Source organism: Cygnus olor, chromosome 3 (assembly GCF_009769625.2).
Source record: "Cygnus olor isolate bCygOlo1 chromosome 3, bCygOlo1.pri.v2, whole genome shotgun sequence".
NCBI classification, from domain to species: domain Eukaryota; kingdom Metazoa; phylum Chordata; class Aves; order Anseriformes; family Anatidae; genus Cygnus; species Cygnus olor.
The window spans coordinates 93,726,431-93,749,066 of NC_049171.1; the positions used below are offsets into that span (position 1 = coordinate 93,726,431).

General features: G+C 35.4%; 1 protein-coding gene across 2 annotated transcripts in view; it reads right to left on the minus strand.

Annotated features, from left to right (window-relative positions):
- Positions 1-22,636, minus strand: part of CAMKMT (calmodulin-lysine N-methyltransferase) — a 225,598-nt gene that overhangs the window by 6,767 nt on the left and 196,195 nt on the right. The window contains exons 8-10 of one of the 2 annotated variants that reach the window (XM_040554219.1): positions 15,400-15,474; positions 8,315-8,378; positions 1,396-1,527 (exon numbers count right to left, since the gene is read on the minus strand). In XM_040554219.1, coding sequence (XP_040410153.1) covers positions 1,396-1,527; positions 8,315-8,378; positions 15,400-15,474 — 271 coding nt within the window. Of the gene's footprint in view, positions 1-1,395; positions 1,528-4,173; positions 4,245-8,314; positions 8,379-15,399; positions 15,475-22,636 lie in introns of those variants that run through there. The other variant, XM_040554220.1, reaches the window with a different exon arrangement.

A 22,636-nucleotide genomic window follows, 5' to 3' on the forward strand; every position in this document is an offset into this window, starting at 1 on the left:
TTCAGATATGTCTTCACTGGGTCACCACTATAATGACTGCAGTGGACACATAACCAGAGGAAGACAAAATAGATTTGTTTTCTAAGCAAAATAAACTACTCTATCATTTTAGACCCATCTCTTGGATCAAGATAACAACTATTACTCCTGCATTTCACTGCCGCAGAGTTGATTTGGATGCAGTGGATAATGAAAGAGAAATACTACTGTGAAACAATGTAATCAAAATCATGCCCCTTTTCAGGTGGAGGCAGATAAAAAATATTACATTGCGCCTTACATTTATATAATTTTATACGATAGAAAGTAAAGGTGGTAGAAGAACAATGACTGAAATTTATTTGGTTTTAGTGTGAGCAGACTCAGGACTACCTGAACAATAAAATGTATATATGTGTAGATAGTTTTGATGGGAGTCTTTTTAAGTATAAAATTACATGATAAAATAAATATTTGTTCCTTACAACATCATATGTATCTATATACATATAAAGCATAATATGATTTCTATCCAATGCTGTTGCTAAACAGGAAAAAAATGCATTTCATTTCAATTCTGAACATTTCTATATTTTCGAAGAGCAATTCTTAGAAAATTGCAAGAGGTTATGTCTATATAGACATAAGGCCATATGGATCTACAATAGTGGATTTCTTTTTGGCATGAAATAGAGATCTTAGAATTGCAAGTAATAAGTATGATTTTGATAAGCACTCCTACGCAGGAACATAAGAAATTCCTAAAAAGTTTTCTGTGAAGCACCTTCCTCTTCACGTCCTGTATTACTCTATACTTATAAATAATACAAAAAGAGACTGATAACAGTAGCTTTATGTAAGCAAGCTTAGAAATCACGCTCAGATAAGTGCTTTTGACCTAAATCTTGTAGCGCCTCGATCTGACATATAACCCCACAACTGTGAAATTCTGTATGAGATTTAGCAGTTTGAAGCTGCCAACTGACCCAGCCATAAAGAAGCCAGAGATAAGGATTTAAGGTACGATATGATACAATTAGACATTCACCTCCTATTTATTTCAGTCCATTTCAGTATTTAACCTACTTAAAAGTTGCAAGGTTTTTATTAAAATGTAAATGCTAGTGTGCCATATATTTATAGGCAGCTAACAACAAGAAAAAAGGACTCTCATAAATTAGATTCCTATGAATGAAAAAGGGTAAACAGAAGATGCTTCTGCAAAACTCTTCTAGACGTGCAGAGATAAAGGATGGTTCCACCACACAAAATAATCAGATACAAAAATAGCTGTTCAGAAGCAGCACACCTAAGGAGTACTTTAATCAAACATTTAGGTTACCTGCCAAAAGGACCATGATCTCTTCAAAATGCAATGCGGATTAAAGTGTTATCTAACACAAGCAGAAAACTAACCTTGGAGTGGAAGTTCGAAATGTGTTCATCATAATTTTCATGTCTTTGGATAGAGAAACCATCTTTTTCAGCTAAATTGCAAAACTGGTTTAAAGTATTCCCTCTGAGTGGAGCAAACACCATTGCTTTTCCCTGGAACGGTAAAAAGAGAATTTATACATTTTTAAAACTGGAAGGGAACCACATATAGCATACACCTGACTAAGCTTTTAATATACTCAGGCTGGAAAAGTCAATTGTTCTCTTGGTAGAACACTAAAATAGGATAATATAAATCATTGTTCAAAATATACAATATTTCTGTGACTAAACAAAAGCAAAATAGAAATAAGTAAAATAAAATATTTTCTTCATAGATCTGCCAACTGCAATACATCTGCTCCTTTTCATATAACAGCAGTGGCTACAGATTACCAAAATAAAACACAGAAAAGGCATACAAACTCAATGCAAAACCCATTTGTTAGTTCATGACAACACAAAGACTGTAAATAATGATTTTCTTTTTTTAATCTCACACATAGAAGAGTACCTCCCATTTGATGTTAGTGGAATTACAACAGTGTAAAACAGGGCAAAATGGAAGGCAAATGAGACCCAATCATTAATTTTTTTTAACAATATTTTAAACTACCTGAGCAGTGGAACTGAATTTGACCTTAAATTGTCAAATTGCATTTAAAGCACGACTTAATATTCTTGCATAGTAATTTTGGATCTTTCAAGATGATCAGGCCATTTATGATACCCAGGCAATATTTTATGGTCCATTAGCTAATATTTTGTTCATCCTTCTGTATTTAAGAAAACAAAAATGCTTGTACCTTGAACTGATACATTTTAGACACCCTGGGGAAAGTATTAGCCCAAAACCTAACTGACTTCATACAGCATCTCTTAAAATCTTATTTGCAAAATTAATACTATTTGGCTGAGTATTATGTTCTGTCACATGGAATGAAAACTGGTTTTGAAGAGCTGAAAACAAAGGTTAATAACAACAAACAACATATCACATTGAGGGCAGCCACAAAGTTTACTGTGAGTCCTTTTATTTAACTTCTATATTAACGAGAACTAAGACTAATCTGTGAGGTGCTGTAATCAACTGAATAGACAAAAATATTTTTAGGGGTCTGACAAAGTTATAAAAATGACACTGTAGAAGAATATTTTGCTTAAGCAAATGCAATTTTTGTATCAGAAAAAAAAATCAAATGGGAGAATGTCAGTAGGGATTCTGGGAACTTTTAGTGCTGACACAGATACTTAGTGAGAAGTATAGGTAACAAATATGTGTGCTACAGCTCATGCACCCATACACTGAGACACCACTCACTGAGCCTCAGTGAAAAACTCTGATAGCAAGAAAAACTCTGTCAGTACCTATGGTACTAAAGTGTACTTAGACTCCAGTCATTAATACCATAACACTATATTTATTCTCACAATGTCTCTGTGAGACAGGGAAATACCTCACCTCTCTCAAGGAAAATTTAAGCACAAAGCAGACCAAGGAAAACATCCAAAGCAACTCATTCCTCTTTGTCTGTGTAACTGTAACTTTAATTTTGTGGCTAAACATGAGGTGCAAAGCGGTGTAACTCCCACCAAAGGCACCGGAATTGCTTATGTAAATGCTAGGTCTGAATATAGGTTCAGGATGAAAAACATTAAACACAGGAAATTCACAATCAGTGTAAAATGTGCACCGTAACTTCCCTCACATCCTTGGCATGCTTTAATGTCAACAGCAGAAGTGGGTAGCTAAGGGAGCCTTCAGCCAAGGATCCTTCTCCTTCTGCTGCCATCTCAAGCTTCCTAGTACGCTGTTCTGCAGGGACCTTCTTGGCATAAGAAGGATGAGGCTCCCCTGGAGTCCCTCATTTTCACGAGCAACTTCACAGAGAGCTCAGTGTAATGGGAAATGTACCCCACCCAGGGCTTTCAGTGACCACACAATTCACTTGGGGATTTCAGGAATGGCTGAACCTACTGAATTTCTGTGGGAGGCAAGCCCAATGTCAGCCACTGTTCCAGCAGCTTCAAGGAGGAAGCAGGGCTCATACACCACCACCATCACCACTCTTATAGGTTTCAGTTTGGAGTCAGCAGACTATGCAATCATTCCTTCTCCCAGTGTAGATTAATTACTTAAAATGTATTTTGAAAGACAAATACAGCAAAATAGAATGTAACAGGATATAAAACATCTCTTAACACCAGATTGATAATCTTGACATAACTTCAGAAAAGGGGAATGGTCTTTTATGTAAATCACCACACCACTCCTTTTGGTCTGCTCATTAGTTGGTGTAAAAAGTCATTCCTCTGTTGAATTTAGTGCTCATCTAAAACACTTGAGGATCTTAACACTGCTGTTAAAAAAATAAATAAAAATAAAAATAAAATAAAAATAAAAAAGGCAAGAAACCATAATTAAGTTTATCACTACAATAATCTCCTCAAAACTGACAGGTAGTGTGGAGGTACTGTGGTCAATTCTAGTCTAACATAATCTGGGTTTAAAATACTTCCTGGTCAACTGCTTGATCTGTGTAATTCTGCTACTTGTTTTAGGGCTGCTTTCACATTTCTAATTTTAAAATATTTTTCATTTCTTGGTTGTGTACAATAATAAAATTAGACCAGTGTCCTGGATCTACAATTGATGGACTATGCCAAGGTTAATTCAAAGTTTGTAATTTCAAAATGCCTCCAGTTTTAGGATGATGTATCAAGTTCAGTTACCTTGGCTCACCTGGGAAAATACTTCCAGTAATCTTGTGAAGAAAACCCAGGGGAAAATGTCTATTTCAGTTACAATATTGTGAGGTGTCACTAAAATGCTGCAATAAAGTAATGGGACAGATGTTGAGATTTTAGATATGACTATGACTGCCTTTACTCATCAATCATTATTAAATACAGCCTTATTCATGTACATGGTCTAATAACATCTGATTGACTTCATTGGGATTTTGAACGGATAAGCCACAGAAGAATAAAATCTTTCATTAAATAAAAAAATCACATTTTTATTATGGAAATACACAAACAAGCAACAGTCTATTCTGAGACTAAAACTAAAATCATATTTTAATGATAGGAAAAACTAAATGATAGTAAAATTAAATGTACGTAAATCAAGTAGCTTGCTTATAAGAGGAATAAGATATTGCCAATCAAGATGAATTTGTCTGATGTAAAATTACAGTGCCTAATTCTTGTAATTAGTTTACAGGTGACATTTGCCTTTGTAACAAATTCAGATAAGAGATTCCAACCCCTAGTAATTTTGAAAGCTGCTCATTTCTGCCTGCATGAATTTCTCGTCCTCTCTTCCTCTGCCAGCACAACTGTCCAAGAAGCCATAATATGAATCAGATGACTGAAATGACCAGAATCTGCATTTCCACAAAAACAAAAAGTTACAGAAGACACATGATTCTGTGACATTCTGATGCCATAAGGACTCTAATAGCCCTGAATAAATAACTACAAATAACATCCTTAATGAAAAAGGAAATGCCGATGCTAATTTTTCATAAAGAACAGCAAGAATAGATCATTTGTGCTGCATTTCTCCTTCAAGACTGCTTTTTAAGATACCCAGTATTTTCTACTTACTCCACTTTTTCTTTCAGTTCTCTGGTCTATTTTCCCTGATCTCTTTTATTCTAGTTGTACCTAAGTTGTATCCTATTTACACTTGAAAGATGTCTTGCATCTAGATGTCTTTAACCTGTTCCTTTATCAATTTGCCAGAATTGATACTAATGAAATGTGACTTCGATATTTGAGACAAATGAATTCATGTAGAAGAGTGAACTTAATCAAAGTAGTTTATGGCTTATCTTGAGCATAAACTAATGCCCATAAACAACTCTTAATTATTACAGCTGACAAATGACTTCACTATTAGTTTATTTTGCCTTTAAAGGCTGAAGTATAGTGCCATTTAATAAAGGTTCCTCTGATGTTATCCTTGGATTTAAACAGAGTAACAAAGAACAAGAAAAACGTTAACTATTATGTGTGATTACATCTTCTCTTGGGCTCTCAAATGAGCATATGACAGACTTGGGTCTTTCAAACTATAAGAGCATATGCTTGATGGTATCTCTGTTCAATGTGTTTTTTTTTTGGACAAGCGAGCTTATTTAAGACGTCCATACTCCCAACTTCTACCCCATACAATCATTTGCTCTCCACCTAGATATGAATTATAATTATTTTTAAGGCCATTGTCCTGGTTTCAGGTAGGACAGAGTTAATTTTCCTCCTAGTAGCTGGCAGGGTGCTATGTTTTGGATTAGAATGAGAAGAGCGCTGATAACATGCTGATGTTTTAATTGTTGTAGAGCAGTGCTTACACCAAGCCAAGGACTTTTCAGCTTCTCGCTCTGTCCTGCTAGTGAGCAGACTAGGGATGCAGCAGGAGCTGGGAGGGGACAGACCCAGGACAGCTGACCCAAACTGGCCAAAGGGGTATTCCATACCATCTGACGTCATGCTGAACAATATATAGGGGTGGCTAGCCGGGGTGGAGGGGGGGGCCGGCTGCTCGGGGATAGGCTGGGCATCGGTCAACGGGTGGTGAGCAATTGCATTGTGCATCACTTATTTCGTACACATTATTACTATTAATACTATTATTATTATTATTATTATTATTGTTATTATTTTCCCTGTCTTAATAAACTGTCTTTATCTCAACTCACAGACTTCACTTTCCCGTTTCTCTCCCCCATCCCGGAGAGGGAGGGGGGAGGGTGAGCGAACAGCTGTGTGGTGTTTGGCTGCCAGCCAGGCTAAACCACAACAGCCATACATGCCACAACTGGATATCCATCTACATGGCTATCCACAAACTGGATTACGCAAATGACTTTAGGTATAAAATACAGTTTGGTCCAAAACTCTGGAACAGGAGATGGGAACAAGTGCCAAGGAGCAGGAATTTCTTAAGCTACCTTTTCTGATGAAAGAAAGGAATCATGGCCTAAAATGCATAGAAAATATGTACAGGCTGTACTATTAATCATAGCATGCAGAAGTAAGCCAGACTGGGAAGACAAAACTTAAAAAGCCATCTCCCTTTACTCTATCTACTCTCACAAAAAATTATAGCTTGTGTGCCCTGAAAAACAAAGGCACATTCTGAATTTGAATTAGCTGACCGGAGTTAAAAAGCAACAAAGTCATGTTGGTTTTGGTTGAAAGTCAGATTAACAATTTCTAGACTATCTGTACGTTTGAGCTATGAACACTAAAATTTAGGTTTCCTTACCCTCACCGTGTTTTAATTCAAATCCTCCACTTGTGTTAATCAGCCCAGGTAAAGAATGCATGTGTCTGTGCATATACATACATCTGCATGCACACGTGCTTTTGCCAATATAGACCACCATGATCAGTACTGGTGGGAGACAAAGCAGCTGGTAGCAATTATTCCACTCCAGCTAAAGGCCCTAGACAAGTCACAGTTACCAGGGCCCCTCTTATACACCTCCTGCCACTCACATCCTTTTCCCAAAACATCCTTTCATGGAACCAGTGACAGCGGCCTATGGTGATACCTGGTCAACTAGGTGAGGGCATTGCTCTGGGCTGAAAGAAAACATTTTTAACATTTTTTTTAACTGAGATCAGCTTTGTGTTCTAGATCACCTTTAGTCCCCAAAATTATTGCACGTTGGCAGCTGATGGTACAACACAGAAGTCAGAATGTATCAAACTGGGCAGGAGCTCCCTAACTGCCATTGCTACCATTGACAAAAATATCTGGGTAACCTTTTCCCAGGGTGGCTACATTTCTCTTATCTGTCTGGCAGCCTTGATCCACATCTCATTAAAATCATTCAGTCTTAAGTAACTTGCCTTAAGTCACTCAGGAAAGTCTGTGGTAGAACCAAGAATAGAAACCTGATCACTCTTAGCAAAGAATGGGATTACTTACATGACTAAAATGACTCAGTTTCTTAAGTCTTTGCATGTTTGCTTATTCTATTCCTTTTAAAGAGAAAAACTCTTGTACAAAAAGCAAAATGAAATTCTTAAATAAAGTTTGGAGAATGCACTGCTAACATGAATACTTCTGTGCTGAGATGGAAAGTTTCCCATACTGAAAGATTTGTATGGTAAGCTTGAAAGGTACAGTACCTGTTTCAAATTCTTTTTTTTAAAACAACTACTTTACATGTTTTCTCATATTCTTCTTTTGATCTGTTTCTTTTTTTTTTTTTATATTGAGATTCACGATTATTTGTTGGTTAGAAATACATGCATATAAAGCTTGTTTTTGCCTATAGGTCTCTCAGGTTTATTTTAATAGCCTATTAGATTGAGATCTGTGACACTCAAGTAGAACGTAGCATTATATTAAGCTATGTTCAAAAATAGAAAACATGTAAACACAGGCCTTACTCTATGGAAAAAGAAGTTTTAGGCTACAATATATGCATAAGGGGTTTCATATAAACAGAAATGAAAAGAAAAATATTCTTTCATAATAAATAAATACACAATGACAAAGGTTACAATTGAAGGGATTACAAATGACAGAAGCCAACATAAAAACTTTCAATATCATACTTTTACTTTAATATGAAGACATTATTATCAAAGGAAAATACTCGAGAAACGCTTTGATAAAAATAATCTCACGCTATCTTTGAAGCGGTTTCATTTATTTTACTACCCACTGTGTTCCTTATCAGAAGGCCAAGTATAAGAAGTTTCCTAGTTTATGATTAGGAAAGAATCTGATAGATTAGAAGACTCAATTGAAGTTGGACATAATAAGTATTAAAGTATTACATGACATTAATCCTGCCATTCCATTACTCTCTCAATCATTGTGCACAGACTAATTATTCTGAAGCCAGTGTTCAGGAGAAAATAGAAACATACTTACACTGGGTTGGAGTAATCTCTTTATTGCATCAACAAGGCTAGCTCTGTACCGGTCCAGAAACAGGCTGACATTGAGAAGAGAACAGAATCCAGATTAAAATGGGTTTTCAATTCTAATGATACTAATGCAGATAAGTACAAGGCTAATTACATGTGTTTACACAATGCTGTAAAAGAGAAACCATGGTCTACACTTCTGGCCAATTCAGGTACTTTGTAATAAATAAATAAAAAATAAATGCAAAAAATAGGTGAAGCCTGAAGCAAATATTATTTAAACCAAAGCTAATAGATCAGCATGAAACAGACCTTAATATTGCTGGTATTCACAGATCACATATGCTAACTATTAAAATACTACCCTATCAGAATTCAGCATCAATATACAAAGTTAACATATTAAATGCCTTCTTTACAAGGGAGGGAGGAATTTTTAGAAGTATTTTCTATTGTATTTCAGGTGCTCCTATTAAGGGTAATTATTTTTCCTTTCCCTTTATAATTGTGGCATTAATTCTTTATTATGTATTATGTGTATTTGTTCTATCTATATGTCTATATCTATCTACCCATGTAAAGATTTACAAGCCCCTGCCTCCTCTCTCCTTCAAAAGCTGTCCAAATACAATGACACAGATCGTACAGAGTTGTCCTCCCTCAAGAGTGAAAGCCTTCATCTCCCGCATGGGTCCTGCACTGACAGCAGCAGAGTCAATTTTCCCATGCAATGTTGCCAACATGCACAGCCCTATTTTGGTGTGATTACCTCATGATTTGAGGGGATAATTCATTCTTCATGCCCCTCAGAACCTTAATGTATATACTAATACTGGCAACCCAGGTGCCAATCACTCTTGACTAGATATTTGTGGACATGCAGTTACTGTGGATGAGAGTGCATTTACAATGTTTAGTGAACAACCATCAGATAGCAACTGATGCCTTTCAGTCCTTACTACCATGAGCTGCATTTATACTGGTAATTCAGATAAGAAAGACTCTCTATCAAGCAGGCCACAAATAATGTGATTCTTTCTTCATTATTTTTTCATGCTTTCTCTGTAATAAAACTACTTCCCAGTCTGTGTCAAGCTCAAGTTCCACACTAGAAGGATTTCGTCCATTCTTTATGATGCTTTTCTACAACCTGCGTTCCCTTTTTCTCAAACATTTCTTTCTGAAGTAAAGTGGGTGATTTTTTTTCCAGGTTTGAAATTTCTAAAAGAATATAAAGAATATGTGAAACCACTGAAGAGAAAAAAATGGTCTGCTAACCACACACCAGTCATTAAGAACAAAATATGTATGGATATTTAGCTAAAGACACTCCACAGATACCAATGAGAACACAATATCAAGTAACATAGGGTCAAGCAGCTATAAAAGTACTTTTCCTACTCAGGGAAGGAAAAAAAAAATGAAAGAAGAAGAAGAACCTATAAGAAGACTTGTCAGCAACCAAATTTCATCAGTAAAATCTGGCAGAACCCCAGATTATGGTAAAACTGGCTATCCATACGTTTCTTAAAGAACATTTTGTGTAGAAGTATGACATTATGAATTTCTTCAATAAAATATTGAAGTACTGGCTAATAATCCCTCTAACTGATAGATAGCCTGCCCAAAAGGAAATTTAAATTTTAGCACAATGGCTGCTCCTCAACCTCAATCTTACTGGAAAAATTGTACAAATGTTTGTTTAAATTTAATTCATTGAAACTGCAGCTGATCTCTCTAATGTCTCCTGGGAGCTTTAATCACACTTGCCTCAGGTAGACCCCTATACAGATAGATACCATAAGACACTACTTCACCAGGAACTTAGCCACCTGCAGAAGAGGCGGAATGTAGTGCATGAGTCCTCTCCAAACAGAATCTCTAAAATAAATTAATTTTCTTCAACATGAAACATCACATATGTGCACACATTTAAGACTTGCTGAGATCTTGTGTAGACAAGATTACATTCCAAATACATGAGAAAATTATTATATTGTTATTTCTGAAAACAGTATAGTGGAAACAATTTTGTTTTACTTTACAAGTGCTAAAATTCATTTTTCATGGACCTTCATACCATTTGGACTTTTTACAGTGAGACAGGGGACAACTGCTGCTACCAATCTTGTACTTTTATGACAGAAGTACAGGCAGGCTTTTGTTCATCAGAAACTGAGCGTCCAAGAAATTCAAATATTCACGTGACCTGCCAAGAGATTGGACAACTTCAAGGATACCTTTTCTGCCTGACTCCCGCTTGATATTTTGGTGGTACCAGTGACAGACTCAGCTCTGCCAAAACCTCTGACCAGAGGGAGCATGGATGACTGGAAGCAACACTAGTGCAACTCAGCAGCTCCAGGGAGTTGCTCTATCCTCTATCTTCCCTCTGAGTCAGAAAATGCCTTAAAAATCTTGAAGAAGTAGTCAGATAATCTGTAAAACAGACAGGTTCAGCATAGGATTTGGCCCATGGAAGGAGGTTTAGACATGCAATTTCTCTTACCACTAGAATTTGTGTGATTAATTACTAATATAACATACAGAAAATGTACCCCTTAGAAAATCCTTTAAAAGTTTGTTGAAATAGTATACTGTTCTAAATCATACATAGTATACTGTTCTAAATCATTCTCACTTTGTTTTCAAATTTGGCTTGGCTTACTTTGGCGGTCTCCATATTTGTTTCTTTTTTTTTTTTTCTATAAAAAATGTGGTTTTTGTTTGTTTGTTTTTTTCTATTAAAAATATCTCATGTTTATGTAGTAAGGATTGCAGAGCAAGAATAGAAAAGTTTTTTGGGGGTTAGCAAGGAAGTCTCTGATGTTGTCAGTAAAGAGGAAAGAATATGGTTTACGACTTTTATGGCTTTTTTTAAGGCAGTGCTGTTAACCTGTGAAATCCAGATGAACAGGCAGGCAACTGCCACCTTTCCCCTTTTCTTCCTTTCTTCCTTCTTTCCTTCCTTCCTTGCTTCCTTTCTCACTGTCTATCTACTTATTTACTTAAAATTATCATTAAAGCCACATGAAAGTTTACACGAAGATTGTATGGAAGTAACAGTAAGCCACAATGAAACAAATTAAATAAAACAGGTTGATTCTGACTTCTTTTCATGCAATTGTTTTGTCCTATTGTCTTGCACCTTGCAACAATGGGCATATAGTTACATTTTATAGGCTGTGATGTGAACTTATCTTCCTTTTTAAATATTTTGCAATTGGTAAAAGAGCTTAGTTTACAGGTGTACTTCAGACATGAATAAGTACAGACGTTCATGTATAGTGCCTAGTGTATACAGCTATTTATCTTTTGGTTCATCTTCAACTACTTGGCTAAGATAAATTGAAAAAAACTTACTTCTATATCATCAGATTCCAGTGCACTTGAAAGTGTGGGCAAGAAATCAGGCTTAAAATAAATAATAAATTTAAATTGAGGAAGAACAGAAATCTTACTGCATTCATGCAGACAGATTTCCTTATTTTAAATGAAATACTAGCAGGGACAAAATGGACATATTTGCACATATGTAAAGAATATTTTCAGTTCAGTTCTGCATACCTGGTGAATCCACAACTATCTGTGACTTCAGCAAGAATCTTAGAAGTGAAAGTAATGTGGGACAGGCCTCCCAGCTTCTGCTGTGCAAATCCTTACGTGTGCCAAACTTTAAGAATATGATCAGTCTAATTAAATAAAGTGGGATATTATGCATTTACAAAATGATATGAGGATTTAGACCATATTCTGTTTGTATGTTAAAATTATATGTTTTAAAACTTGGTTTGTAAGAACCTGAAAGGCAAAGATTTTTCTGCTAGATCACACATAACAGCCTTGACTGTATTCTTGGATTAAAAATCTCAGCAACTATTTTCTGAATCTCTTTATTTGTCTTAATAAAGACAATAATCAGAAATCTGAGTCTCTCAAGAGCTTTGGATGAGTCTTTTTTGTGGTCCACCCATGCAGACACCTGTTATATCTCCCTTTCATTCATTCTTACTTTTACATGTCCAGCACCTGCATGACTTTGCACCCCCTAGTGCAGGTCAAATGAAAGTCCAAAACTCTGGCATCCTCACCTGGCCTTGAAACAGCCCCTCAAAAAAAGGAGGTAGGCGGATATGCTTTAAAAATTCCATTATTTCAGTAATTTCTTCCAGTGTATCCTTCCAGGTGTGGTCTTGCCGAGATATTTTTTTTCCTTATTTTTTATTTCATAGTTGACATTTTACAAGTTATTTCGGAACTGCTGAACCACAAAACTATTTTTATTGTCAAAATCCTGAATGGTTAAATAACGACTAGCTTTCACAGTTTGCCTCTTATTTATTTTATAATCTAGTTGAGCTACTAAATTTAGCTGTTAACTAATAGACTGTCTGTTCTGGGAAATAACTTATTTTCCACTCCTAAACACAAGGTTTATTAAAGTCTGACTGTAAATATATGAATATAAACATATCGCTGCTTGTTGTAATCATGTACATTTTTACTTGAACCTCCATGTGGATTGGAATATGTTTATGAATAGAGCTTGTTTTCATGTAAATGGGATCAAGCAGTACTACTGGTTAGCTATTCAGAGAATCAGACAATATCACCCTTGCTGGAAGTACTTCAGTAAAAATTTATACATGTACCTAATATTTGAACTCAGATTTTTTGCTTTATAGTACCCTGTTCTAATCCCAGATTTTATTGACTGACAATGAGCTATATGGTGGTGTTAAACTAAATGCAATCTATTCTATCTGTTTTTATCACTGCATACCTCAGGTTTCAGCTGAGGAGCTGTAAGAAAAGAGATTTCTTTTTCTCTTCAATGACAGCCCAAAAAATTCAGAAAGCAAAAATCCTGCCAACAGTTCTCAAGCCAATTCTATATCTCGAACAGAAATACATGAAAATGAAAAGTAGATTTGAGTTTGATAAAGCATGGAACATTTTTTTTCAGCCTTTTCATCTATCAGAAAAATCTAGTGTCTGTAAATAAAAGATTTTTAAAAGAAGCAAACAATAAAGGGATTTCATGCTTATTAAACTATATATATGGGCCCTTGGAAAAGGAAAATAGAGACAATTTGTGAACAAAAACATGTACTTGAAACTAATCTGCATATTTCTGTTTATTTTTTAGAAATCTATAAATATTTATACACTTACCTGCATCTTAAGTGCTTCAAAATAAATATACAAAATGCAGGGATTGCAAATGCATTATATATTTTACCTGCCATGTGTGATTCTTTGTTTCCTAATGAATCTACACTATTTCCAAACAGACTGGGAGGAGTATTAGGCAAGAATATTACTGGGAAAAAAAAAAAAAAAAACACAACTTAAGTCTTGCTCTGCTGTACTCACAGCACAAATAGGATGACATGGTGTATCAAGAATACAAGAGATGGCACAGCCAGGTTGTTTTGATATTTGCGTGAAGAACAAATTTAACTCTAAATCTCTTGGCAAGACCTTGCTTCACCCACATAATCTGGAGAACATCCATATGTGAGCCTTGTCTAAGCCTCCGAGAAGACTGCTGCCCTCCTGCTCATGTCCGCCAGCACTCTGATCTGACTTTCATACTTAATCTGATCTAATCCTGTCCAGCATTAACTTCATCTGTGCAATGAAACCTGGAGTATCCATTCTAATATTTGGTGAGGAAGGCATTTACTAAATTACTTGCTGAAATCATATGGTGTTGTTTAGCTCCTTATTTTAATCAGATGATGCATCTCTGAGGCACATTATCAGCGATTAGTTAGAAACTGTTCTCTGTCCTTTTCGGGAACAAAGAACTCTGAAATTAAATGCTAAGAGAAATGAGGCACTGTTGCATTCTGTAAACAAACAGGTATTAGAAAAAGGAAAAAAGAGGACTAAATACACTTTCTCCAGTGCTATACAAAAATAGTAACTTCTGAAATCAGAATAGTTTGCTTAAATAGGAAAACATCAAAAAAAAAAAAAGAAAGAAAAAGAAAGAAAAGCTTTAGAGGAATATTTTATCATAAGCCACTTAAAAAGAACATTGTTTAAAAAGACAATAGACAGCTTTGCACTTCCCTTTGCCTTTTTCCTTTAACTATTTCTTAGTAAGGTACAGAAACCTGCTGAACTGAGCTATCCTAAGAAGTCTTTGTTTTCAGAATTTGGTCTCTTACAATAGTTAAGTGCAACAAAATATAAACAGCTTTTTCTGTTTTGGACATTTAAAGGGTCAACAGGAAATATTCCTGATGAAAAGACAGACTTATTTAAAAATATCTGCTCTCCTAAATTAAGCCTGCACATCTCTTTTTACACTTTCTCTATTTATATAATGCAAATAATTAATAATTTGCCATATGAAAAGTTCACATGCCATATAGTGAAGTATAGCACAATTCTACAGATTCAGTCTCAGAAATGGTGTGTGTCAATAATCAAACCTATCTGTATAAATTATTAAACAATACATTGTATTGCAACAATTACCTACCTTTTCATAAATTAAATGCTGTACTCAGATATTTTTAATAAGAATTCTCTTACAATCAACATGTAAATAATAAAAAGCCTATTTCTACAAATACTGCTGTCAAATCGATTTAAGAAACAGAATGTGATGGGGAAAAAAGGGTTTTGAAATCTTTTTTCCCTCGGACAGATTTTCCGGGGAGCAAAAAATATATCCCCTTATATCAATAGTCAGATCTTTCCTAAGAAGTAAGCTAATTGAGCTGTTTGTGTTGATAAACTCCCTTTTCTCCAGACTGTTCCTCACTGAGCCATAATTATTTGCAATTTGCCTAAGTCGTCCATTTACTGATACGTCAAGCATGAAACAGAGGCAATTCCAGAAAATGGAAATGCTTCTCAAAATCAATCTTTGGGAAATAATGTGGTAGAAGTTACTGTGTGATAGAAGACTACCTTATAACTGTCACATGGAGATGAATATTAATTTGTTGAGGTTAAGGTGGCTTTGTGCTTCATTTGTTGACTTTGCTTAGCCATCAGCAAGCAGCACAGTACAATTACTCCAGCAAAGCTATTTTTCTAACATGAGTTTTATGATTTTTATGTACTTACCAGTCTGCACACATAACAATGTCAAAATGTCCTTCCAGTTGAGAGACATCTGTCTCATTATCCCATCGTAAAATGCTAGAGGAAAAAAAGATTTAAAAAAAAAAGAAGAAAAAAGAAAAAAAAGGCTTACATTTTTCATCTTGAGATTTTTAAAGTATTAATATTATTCTTACGTGACACAGAAGTGTTTTTAAAAGTATACATTTGTTAATTTCAAAGATGAATGTAAAAATATTATTCTGCACATTTTTTAGGTTTTAAATCTCAAAGGTAAAGAGCCCCCTTTTTATTATATTAGAAAGGCAATCCACACAGGTTCTCGTGAGTGGATCACCAACATTCATTTCTGAGTTAGTGGCACCTGTACAGCCTCCGATTTTTACCCCTTAACACCACTGCATGAGGAAGCGAAGCCCAAGTATTGACAACCTGAGTGCAATACAAATTTGCAGACCAGATGTGATTTCATGGCTCTCCATTACATCTGGCAGGCGAGCCGGTTGTGTTTCTCATTGATGAAGTGAGCATTCACTTGGGCTTGGGGGAGGAGGGACAGGGCGAAAGAATGCCAAGCTTAACTCCAGTGCCAGCAATGTCGCCTCAGGCAAGCTTAAAAATACAGCAGTGCTGACTCTGTCAACACCTATTCTCTCATAGGTGATAAGTTATTTAATTCTAAGATATCTAGTAACAGGCAAAAATGCACATATGTGCAAAGTTCTTGTTTGTTTATAAATGCGACCGATTTATATAGCTGCAACGAAGAATTTCATTGCTTGACTCCCTCTTAAAAAACAGCAAACCAGTGTTGGAATGTACTGCATACTTAAAATATCATTACCTCGAAGATTTGAAGCTGCATTTCTATTTCTAGGCTATTTTAAAAAAATAATAATATAAAAATAAATTTATCCTTCTTTTTCATTTCCTGGTTATTTATATTAGAAAGTAGATAAATATTTATGGGAAAAGCACTTGTGGGGGAAGGGTCTAATCTGATCTTGTCAGGTTGTGCATGCTTATCTCAGTTTTGTATGAGTCTTGACCAAATAGACCCTTTAGTCTTCCCGCAGCTATAATCTACTTCTGGTTAAAAGCCGTCTCCATTCACATACTACTCCTAATATTTAACCGAGGATCAGTTATAATATGTTCATTCAAAAATGTTCCTTAAGTATGCAGGAAAAAAAGGAAAATTTTTTACATTGTCTGAACTATATGCAAAATGTTGGTAAACATATAGATTGATAGAAATAGACCCACAGAGAATTAAGGTACTAGTACATGCCTGTTTATATGCACAGACAAAATTTGAGGGATAATGCTTTTAAAAGACGGAAATTACGAAAGGAGAGGCCCAATGGGTTGGGAAAGCTTTGATTATGTGGGTCTCAGTGTATCTGAACAGATTTGGACTCATTAGCCCATTTGCCCTCCTGGAATTTACTGTGACAATCCAAAGAGAGAAAAGAATAGATTAATTTAATTTTTCCCCCTCAAATTGAAAGTATTCCAGATTTTAGAAGCCTAGGTAGCTTTGCACACTGGCACGCAGCAGGCATCCAGTAGTGGAAAGTGACAAAGGAGAGTTCTCACTCTCAGCTGCTGGCTGCCTGCTGGCTACCAGTGGCTTTTTCAACCCTGTTTCCGTGGAAACTTAGGTTAGAATGGTGAAAATTAGGTAAAGGTAAGTTTTGTGGGTTTAAAGCACGCACTCTAATATTTTAAGAATCCTGAAGCAGAACTGGAAATTGGTAGATGAACTGTGAGCTTTAAAAGGCCACCTTTGGTTCTCATTGCTGCAGAAACAGAGATCTGATCAGTACCACTACAGGGATTTGAATTATGATTTTTTAACCCATATATTTACTATACTTCACACATGCAGTTTGGGAGGCAGCACAGGTGCCATCTCCTGGGAAAAAAAAAAAAAATGTTACTGTCATGTTACTGTCAGGTTCCCACTGAGCATCCAGAACACAGCATTTTCTGTGCACACCCACTGTAGGCACAGAGGACATGGTGCAGATAGCCAAAAGCTCAGAAACCATAATGCTGAGCACAATCTGCAGTAGATGAGTTGCCAGGAGCATGAGCAGTGGTGCAAAGTGACTGTCATGCACACTGCTACAAGGAGAGAGCTCAGGGCCCCACATCCAGCCATAAGCCAGTTTTCCACCATTTTCCTGATCTGGCACCAGGGCTGGTGTTGATCTCTAGTTCCAGTACAGCTGTATTCCTGAACAGACAATAATTATACAGAGGCCAGTGATAAATTTGCACACAAGATTTTGAAATTCAACTTTGCCATTAACTTTCAAAAGGAAAAGAAAAATCCATGTAAACTAAAGATAATTTCTATAAAATAAATAACACAACAGAAGTCATTCTGATCTCACTCAGGATGTATGTACGTTGATGGGAAAGATGCAACTACCAGCTATATATATTTATCCTCACTATCTTTAGACAAGTTCAAGTATGACTAGTAAGTGAAGCACATCTAGGGTACACGAAGCTGCAACTTCAGAAATTGTTTAGGTAGTTAACTCTGGGTTACCCTATCTATACTCTTGTATGTTTAATGCTTCCATGAATTTGCACGAACACTAGTCACACATCTGCATCTATACCTGTAAAGCAGACATGCCCCCACATATTAGGGAATCAGAAATAATTCTGCTCAGAATCAGCATTATTACGTCATTAACACTGATGTCAGAATCAGCCTTATACTGAATCTGAATCAATTATTTTCAATTCTAGGACTGATGAAAGTAGTGAATCAGAGTCGGAACGTGTATAAATACATCAACTATCAATAACATTTCCCATAATCTAAATACAATTCCTGAATCTGAAGTACAGCAAAACCAACTGATATTGTAAAACCTCTGAGAAAAGTGAAGATGTATGTATGTGTATCTAAATGCATTTATCTATATGTAGTAAGAGAGTAAGTAACAATATTTCTTCCAGGGATTACCGAGGATGTGACTCTTGGACTTCGTGGTCAGTCCTGAAATGAACCATGGAACCATGGAACCATGAACCAAGGAACCATGAAATAAGAGTTAACTGCATTTCAATTTAAAGAAAAACACCGCTAGGAAACCCAGAAAGTGTTAGCAACAGAAACCCAAAAATCTCAGTCTTTATAAGGTTTCCTCTAAAAAAACAGAAATAAAGTGAAACAATGCCATGCCACAAAATGTCTTTTCAGTTGCCAGTATTGTGTTGAGAGCCACCATGAAAAAATGCAAGCCTTGGTAATATTTTCCTCTTGTTCTTTTTCCAATGATAGTAAATTATAAAATGGACTATTTTCAGAAATAGCGAAATTCAGATTTTATTTAGTAGTTATTAAATAATGAATAAGAAGTAGGAATTGATATTAACATAAGGATCTTGGTGCCAAAGAACTGGGAAGCATGAGCAGAAGATTTCTGTAGGGTTGTTTTTTCAGTCTCTCTGAAGTCTTTGGGTGGTCATCATGAACACAAGTAGATAAGAGTGAGAGTTCAAATTTGGACAGAAAAACAAAGTTTCTGAAGCTTCAGAATATTTATTTTCAACTTTGTTTCCAGCAAAATAAGAAGTTTTAAAGCTATAATATTTTTATATCTTTCTTTTGAGGGAAGATGCTACAGTACTAACAGTTGAAATTATTTTGTAAGTTCAGAAAGTGTACTATTCACTCAATTTCTGTCTAAGCTACACCTTCAATTTTTTATTACTATTTTTAATAACATATTTAAGGTGTATAAAGTCCACTCTTCACTTTTATTTTGTGCTGGCTTATTTAACTTTTATAACTTGTTTCATGACATTGAAAACTAGCAATTTGGTTTCAGAAGAAAAGGGTCTGAAACCAACTGCAAATAGAAAATAGCGTGGGGGCTTTTTTGGCTATAACAAGAACATTAAAAAATAAAACAGGATGTGAAGGAAAGACAACTGGAAATACAGTACTGTTAGCGTGTCTACTGTTGTTAAGCCAAGCTGATGGTGACTAAAACTTGGTACCCACTAATGGCTGCTTTATGGCCTGTATCAAATGAATTTGACCAGTTTTCAGAGGAAAAGTACCCACGTCACAAACCTATTACTATAATTAGCAATCTTGATGGCAGTCCTAGCAAAAAGGACAAGGACTGAAATGAGCTATGGCGAATGAACTATCCTCTCACACACTGAGGTGGCTTTTCTAGGTCAGGGATAAAGCATACTATCAAAATAGTCTGAGAAAATATGTACTGATGCTTTAGTTTCCTAGGCTGTCAATCTTACACCATTCTAATGCAAGAAATTCATTTAAAAAAAAAAAAGGAATCAAAGCATCTTTCTTTCTTTCTTTCTTACCTTTTTTTTTTCCTGATTTATCTTTTAAATTACCAAGTAAGCCAGAGAATGTGATTAGGGTCAACATAAAAAGAATTGTAATGATAATAGAACAAAAAGATCAACTAAGGAAACAGAGACTGAAAAAAGAGCATCTTTTCTTTATGTACTACCAATTTACCCCAATGTCCTCTTGTATTTCAAAGAAAAAAGGAAAAAAATAAAAATAAACAAACAAACAAACAAAAAAGGCAAATGTTGCAAGGGCGTTTATGGCAGCCAAGACCGCACACTTCCCCTGTACAGTAATTCTAATTTATGGAGGATAGCCCAACAAATGTCAACACTCTTTTTCTTACACTAGTGAAGCATCGCAGCAATCTACAACAAAAGATTTTGCCTGATTTTACCAGGTTTTCATTTCTCATACAAATTCCTCATTACTATTTTTATTCAACTTCTGTTATTCAATGGTTGTCTTCCCAGTGTGTCTAGGTAGGTAACTTACATAAGAAAACACAGGTTAAGTCTCAGATAATAGAAACTTGAAACATTTCCAAGTCCCTTTGAGATGTTTTTGAGATGAATGGCATAGGTTAGAGTACCTCTCAAGTTAGCAAAAGAGTCATTGTGCAAATAAAGACAAAAAATCAAAATTCAAAGAGAGGACAAAAGACACAAAAGCCTGCCTTGCTTCAGTACATATTAATAGTTGTAACAAAGATTTTTAAAAAATTGCCCCAGTTAGCAGATGAGCAGCTACCAAGAACCCCTATCTACCCACCTCTTCTTTTCATATTTTAATTTAGGTTTCAGTTTTTGAAAAGCATTATCATTGGTATGTATACAGGTTCAGGTAAAAGATTTTGTCTGGGGATTTATATGACTTTTTCTATGACATTAACCGAGGAAGTTCATTAACACATTAACAAAAGGCATCACCAGAATGTTTCTCCACACCTTGATCTTTGTTTGAGATTCCTCAATTTTGTATAAAGATCAAAAAGATGAATTTTAATTAGTGACAGAGGTGACGTATATGCCTGTCATTACAACTCCTCTGAAGAGTCTTGCAAGTTCGCCAGCTATCATTTCCCCATTATTATTTTCTCATGAAATTGCTCTTATTTCTCCATCTACTTCCACCTCCTGCCTTTCTTACCTTCACTGCCTCACTTTGTTCTGTCTTGTTATTCATTACTTCATTCCTTACAGAGTATACCAAGTAGCAAGACACCAAGGTTAAACTTTGAACAAGTACCCAACATCAATCACTCTCCATCTCCTCGCACACTTCTAAACAGTTTGAACGCAATATGTAGAATTACTGAAGGAAAATACCCACATTTCCAATAATTTTGGAGTAATTTAATTCTTACCTCTTTTTCTTGATCCCTTTGGACATAACCATTAATTCCAATCTGTAATCTAGATTTAGTTTCGACCTTCCTCTATATTTGTAAACCTCAACTCTGTTTACATTTTGTCAATTCTCTTCGTATAACTTCCCTAAGAAGTTTCCTATCTACACACTCAACTTTAACTCTTTAACCATGTCATCGTCATTAACATCTTAACATCACAATATTGTTCTGTCTTGAAAAATGCAGTCTTGCCCAATTAATATTTATTCAGTAGGCAAAGATTGTTTTTCTTGCCTATAACCCTGATCTTTTCACTTTTCTCTTTGTACTCCTCCAGGTAAGTTGCAAGTGTTTTCTTCCAAACACCACAACAGTTCACTTCCCTATTTATTATCTCTCATTCAGTATTAAAAGGACAAGTTCCTTATTTAATGTCAGCCTAGACATTTTCAAAAAAACAGACATTCAAAAAAAGCCTAGATTTTCAAAACAGGACCTTCAATAAATTTCTTCCACTCTGTCATGAACAGACACAAACTTACTCCATTATCCTTGAAACTCCCCTTTAAAATAGTGCCTACAAAAACTGGAAAGAGGTTAGGCTGCTCTTGTGCCTCATCCTTTTTGTCTATCGCACTGACTACACAGGTATCCTTGTCATCCTTCCTCATGATATCCATCTCTGGTCTTAGACCACAGACTCTCTAACAGAAATTGCCTTTTTCCACTATGTTCATACAGTGCATGGTACAACAACTCATGGTGAAGCTCCATCACATTAATGTAGTAATATAAATTAAAAACAAACAAACAGGAAGGAAGGAAGGAAGGAAGGAAGAAAAGAGAAAGAAAGAAAGAAAGAAAGAAAGAAAGAAAGAAGGAAAGAAAGAAAGAAAGAAAGAAAGAAAGAAAGAAAGAAAGAAAGAAAGAAAGAAAAACACACCAAAAGCAACAATCTTGGTTTTCCTGCCCAGAAGTTGCCTTTCAAAAGTGGATAACTAAGTTATTTGCTTCCCTTAGTCCTCATTCTAAGAGCACCTCAACTACATATTTTTCTAAAATTCAGACAGGAACATTACAGTTATACGTCATCAAAAATAACAAATGTAACACTCATGCTTCTGCTGCTACTAAAATTTTGGGACATAATAAATACACTGCATCCAAATACAACTGTTACAGAATAACGTTTTTCATTTTGTAGACACACCACAAGCCATCATTCAGCACGTGTGATTAATTTTTTCAAAGAAAGGAGAATATCTTGCATTAAAAAGTTAACAATAATAATAATAAAAAGGTGTGCATTTGCCTTTTCCTTTCCATCCTCTACATCAACACATTCTAAATAATTCTTTATTTAGGAGTTTTTAGCAAGGGTCATGTGGTGCATTATGTACAAAATGGATGGTTCTCACATTCTAATTCAGACTGATATATTTTATTATGATATAGTCATTTCAAAAAGCAAGACAGCATAAGCATATGCAGCACGACTATGTATGATGAGTGAATGAAAGCTCTGTAAAAAC